The 4489-nt window shown below is 45.5% G+C and overlaps 1 protein-coding gene across 1 annotated transcript; it reads left to right on the forward strand.

Moving 5' to 3' along the window:
- The first annotated feature begins 2317 nt into the window (after positions 1 to 2317).
- LOC101769595 (40S ribosomal protein S21) lies at positions 2318 to 4319 on the forward strand. The gene is made up of 4 exons (XM_004982058.4): positions 2318 to 2464; positions 2964 to 3045; positions 3147 to 3279; positions 4004 to 4319. The coding sequence occupies exons 2-4, from the start codon at positions 2996 to 2998 to the stop codon at positions 4064 to 4066; spliced, it is 246 nt and encodes an 81-aa protein (XP_004982115.1). The 5' UTR covers positions 2318 to 2464; positions 2964 to 2995; the 3' UTR covers positions 4067 to 4319.
- Positions 4320 to 4489: the final 170 nt, after the last annotated feature.

Consider the following 4489-nt stretch of genomic DNA (forward strand, 5'->3'; position numbering starts at 1 on the left):
AATGTGTTAAACTTTAGCACTCTATTTAACACTTGTTAAATTTTAACACAGGATATCCAAACATGCCCTGACTGGTGGTGGAAAAGATAATATTACCCCTGAATAGAAGAGATGAAACATTTTTTTCACCTTATGCCATTGCAGACGCTCATACAGAAAATTGAATAAGAGATTGTGACGGAGCCAAAGATACCGGAGGAGATCCTGCAGGAGGTGGGCATCAATGCAATGCTGCAGCGACAAGATCGAGAACCTCGAGCGGGAGATCAGCGACCATGCCTCAAAGACCTCGGACTTGTTCGCTTCAGCTTATAAGTCGGCTGAAAAGCTGAAACGGCTGATTTGTTGTGAGAGGAAAACACTGTTTGGTGGTTGATAAGCCGGCTAAATAAGCCGAAGCGAACATGCCGCTCGCTTTCACAGCATCTCAAGGCAGACCAAGAGCACAATCCTCCTCATCCTCACTGAGTCTCCACCTGCCCGCCGCCTTCGCCGGCGCTCGTACATAAAGCCAAGCTGTGGGCCTGCCGCACGCCGGTTTCTCCAATGCAAGAAGCCAAGAACAGCCGCACCTCTCCTCCTCGTCCAACCAAGGTACGAGTACTTAGGCTCCGTTTGGAGAGGGTGCACCTCACTTTTTAGCACATTTTAGCACTTGGGCTCCTAAACAGGGGTGCTAAAAGAGATGTGCTAAAGTTTAGCACCCCTATTTTCTTTAGCACACCTAAGAGGTGCTAAAATGTGCTAATGGGTGCTAAAAGTGATCCCAAGCCTATTTTCTGTTGCCCCCTCTCTCCTCTCCACTTTTCCCCAAGCCAATCATAAATGAGGGTAATAGCCAGTCATTTCTCACCAATGTGCTAAACTTTAGCACTGTATCCAAATAACCCCAAGTGATAAACTTTAGCACTCCCTTCGAAGGTGCTAAAGTTTAGCATTGTGTATCCAAACGGGGTTTTAATACACTGGCATCTGGTTGTGTATGCCTCCACTCAAGAACCAATTGGGTTCCTCTGCCACAGCAAATTGATTCCAAATTTTTACATCTTGAACCTAGAGCAACTGTCTCGTTTTGTTGTTTCGTTTCGCAAAGATCTCGCAGCTCGCATCGCTAGATGGAGCTCGCTATATATGGTGGATCCGTTGCCGGCCAACGGCAGGAAGCGCAAAGCCCCCGTGCTCCTCCGGCCTGGGTCCCGTGGTTCCTCACGCTCTCCGGCTCGGAGTCCGAATCAGGCGGCCCCTGCTCGACAATCGCTTTCGACGCTGCTGACCTCGGCTGAAACCACTGTCGCGCCGCACAGGGGTCCATGCCCATGGCTGCATCGGGTGGCCTCGTCTTCCACCGCGCATCGGCCACGGGCGCCCTCATCGTCCCCAAGCGGCTGACAGGCGCATCGCACGCACTCCCACGCCGCCGCAGCAGGGCGCGGACGGAGGGCCCCGTCGGCGTTGGTGGTGATTGAGGATAAGGTCGGGAGAGGGGTAAAAAGGAAAAACGGCGTTGGCCGGATGCGTTTTAACGGCGTTACGGTGGTTTTGGGGAAAAATAACGGCAATGGCATAAAGTTATATTTCCAGTGGCACTGAAGGGTGGGCTTAAATTTGGATGGCACAGAAGGGACAGGGAATTCTCCCATAAAAATTAAGAAGTCAACCCAGTGAGAAGTTGTGAGTGCGGAACGTACCTGCTGTTCAGTTCAGTGGGGTTGTGCTGAAAACACAATAGACAATAGCAATAATGGCAGTTTTGTTTACTCTAATGGCCGGTTTGCAGGCTCCAGCTTTAAGCTCCAGAATTTAGGCTAATCCCAATGAAGAATTTCATTTTGATGTTTCCAAGATAGCCACATAAGCAACATGAAAATGAAATTGTGTTTGAAACTATCTCTACAATGCAAAATTTCATGGTGTGGTTTCATATGCACTACATACAAGACACAAACTGTGTTGGTAGCTGTGCATACATGGTTTCATCTAGATGAAACCCCTCTTACCTCTCTCCTCATTAACTCACTGCCACATCATAAAAAATGCTGACATGGCACCCTAATTAATGTGCATGAAACCTCTATGAAACCTGCAGATTAGTCTTAGAATTTGTAGGATAAAATAAAGTGGTTTAACTATTTATGATTTAATGCAAAATTAAGAACAGCACGGCTCAACGAAAATATCGACAGCTGGACAAAATTTTTAGTGCTGGAGTTCTGCTAAATAGGTTCAAACATATAACATTAAAAAATTGGGCCTTTAGGACCCATCCATCAGAGGGGCATGGCCGCGGCCCAAACGGTGGCTGGTGGTGGGCTCAGAACCGAACACTAGGGTTACGATCCTGCTCGGCTCGTCCTCTGGTATATATACCTCCTATTCCTTCACGCCGCCGCCGCTGCTGTCTTTCGGTCTCCCCCGACTCTCGGCGCCGCCGCTGCCGCCGCTGGTCTACGAAGAGATCTTGAAGGTGAGTTGCATTGCCGATGTGTGTATTCCACCACCTCTTTTGCTCCAGTTCGTATGCGCGAGCACGGCTTATCGCTAGGCGAGGCCTCGCACTAGGATCTGCACTTGGTAGTTCACTATCCAATTCGGTAGGTCGAAGCATGTCATTCAGGATCCAGGTAGCTTCGCGTGTAAGGTGCTAGAACGCGGTGTCTTATGATTCATTGAATTGTGCCATTTGACGGTAGTTTATCCTTCTTGGGCCCTGTTTGTTTACCGGTTACCCCCGGATCATATAATCCAGCTTATATTTGTGAAAGAAAAAAAAGTAAAAATAAGCTGAAATATTTGGTCCAGAGCAACTTATATCATTTGAGGTGTTTGTTGACCATGTGAGCTCTATATAAACTGGATTATAAAGTTATTGTTTTCTCGTTTGATGCTGAATTGATCCCTTCTTTATGTGTGGAAGTTGCAACTGAACTGTGTATGCGCCTGATTGTTTGCTTCTGCGCTCGCAGTCGCTGCTGCGGTAGCTTTCCCAGCCGTCACCATGGAGAACGAGGAGGGTAAGATGGTGGACCTCTATGTCCCCAGGAAGTGGTAAGTTTTGCTCCAATTTTCTTGTTTGCTTCTGTATTGATTGGTGGTTATGCCTGTGTGTCGTGTGATTGCTGAGCTGTGTTTTCATTTGTTTCCTGTAGCTCTGCCACGAACAGGATCATCATTGCCAAGGACCATGCCTCTGTGCAGATCAACATCGGGCACTTGGATGAGAACGGTCTGTATGATGGCCACTTCACCACGTTTGCTCTCTCTGGATTTGTCCGTGCTCAGGTAATTATCCTTGTTGCAGTCTGAATGGGTTGTCTAACACGAATAAAGGATATTTTTCATATGCAGCTTTCGGTTGTAAGTGTGCACAGGCTACTAGTTTTGTATTGTTGTAAGCTTTTAATTGTGAGTGTGCACAGGTTTCTAGTTTTGTATTGTTATAAGTACCCACCTACAAGATTTCCTTACAGTGGATTTGCATGCCAATAATTGCTGGGTACCTGCCTACCAGATTTTCTCACTGCAGATTTGCATGGCATTATACCATGCGTCATTATATATAAATGTTCAACATCTGTTTCACCTTCTATGCTTGATCATGAGTTGCCTGTTTGATTTATTGTGCCCCCATATTATTGAGTAAAGCATTCCCATGCTAAGAATATGTAAGTTTTCTATGCATTTTAAGTTTCAAATATGCAATGAAGTTGCCAAGTATATGAAATGTGAAATTTGTATTTGCAGTTAGATGGTTCTTTGGCTGCATTTACTTTGTCTGTTGTCAAGTGCTCTTATTTTGCTGAACACAATTAGCTCACCAATTTACCCTTTTGTCACTTTATCTAGCACTTAAGCATGGCAATTGCTGGAGTTAAAGCTGTTTGTTCTAATGTACCAAGCTTTTTTGTTTAGTGACTTGTGTTCTGTTCTCTGTGAATAGTAGAAAGCATGTCATCTTAGTTGCTAGCAAATTGCTGGTTCTGATTTCACGTTCTGGTTCTGGCAGGGTGATGCTGACAGCTCATTGGACAGGCTGTGGCAGAAGAGGAAGGCCGAGATCAAGCAGTAGTGGATCTTGCTTGCTTTTAGTTTCCCCAGAAATCAGAATTGACTCTTATGATAGGTCAGACCCTGCTTTGGTGAAGTTTTGATTTCTGTGTTGTGAAATCGGATACGATGCTGTACGTTCAGTTGGTACTGAAGAAGTATGGTCTGGTGGGTCAGTTTTTAGCTTGTTAAGATAATCAAGGATTTTAGAAAAATTGCCAGTTCTCTGATATTGCACCTGTGCTTTGCTGTTGTTGATCATGCTTTGTCTGGGAGTCATATGGCTTTATCTGCTGTGCATCTGTTGCTTTGCTATTTACTTTAGAAAATCACCAAACGCTTGCTGGATGAATTATGTTCGTACCATGCGGTTTGCCAATCACCAAAATTGAATGTTTAGTTATCTGATGGATGCTAGAGGGACTGCATTTTGGTATTGGTGCTT

This window comes from Setaria italica, chromosome IX (genome assembly GCF_000263155.2).
Source record: "Setaria italica strain Yugu1 chromosome IX, Setaria_italica_v2.0, whole genome shotgun sequence".
In the NCBI taxonomy this organism is placed as follows: domain Eukaryota; kingdom Viridiplantae; phylum Streptophyta; class Magnoliopsida; order Poales; family Poaceae; genus Setaria; species Setaria italica.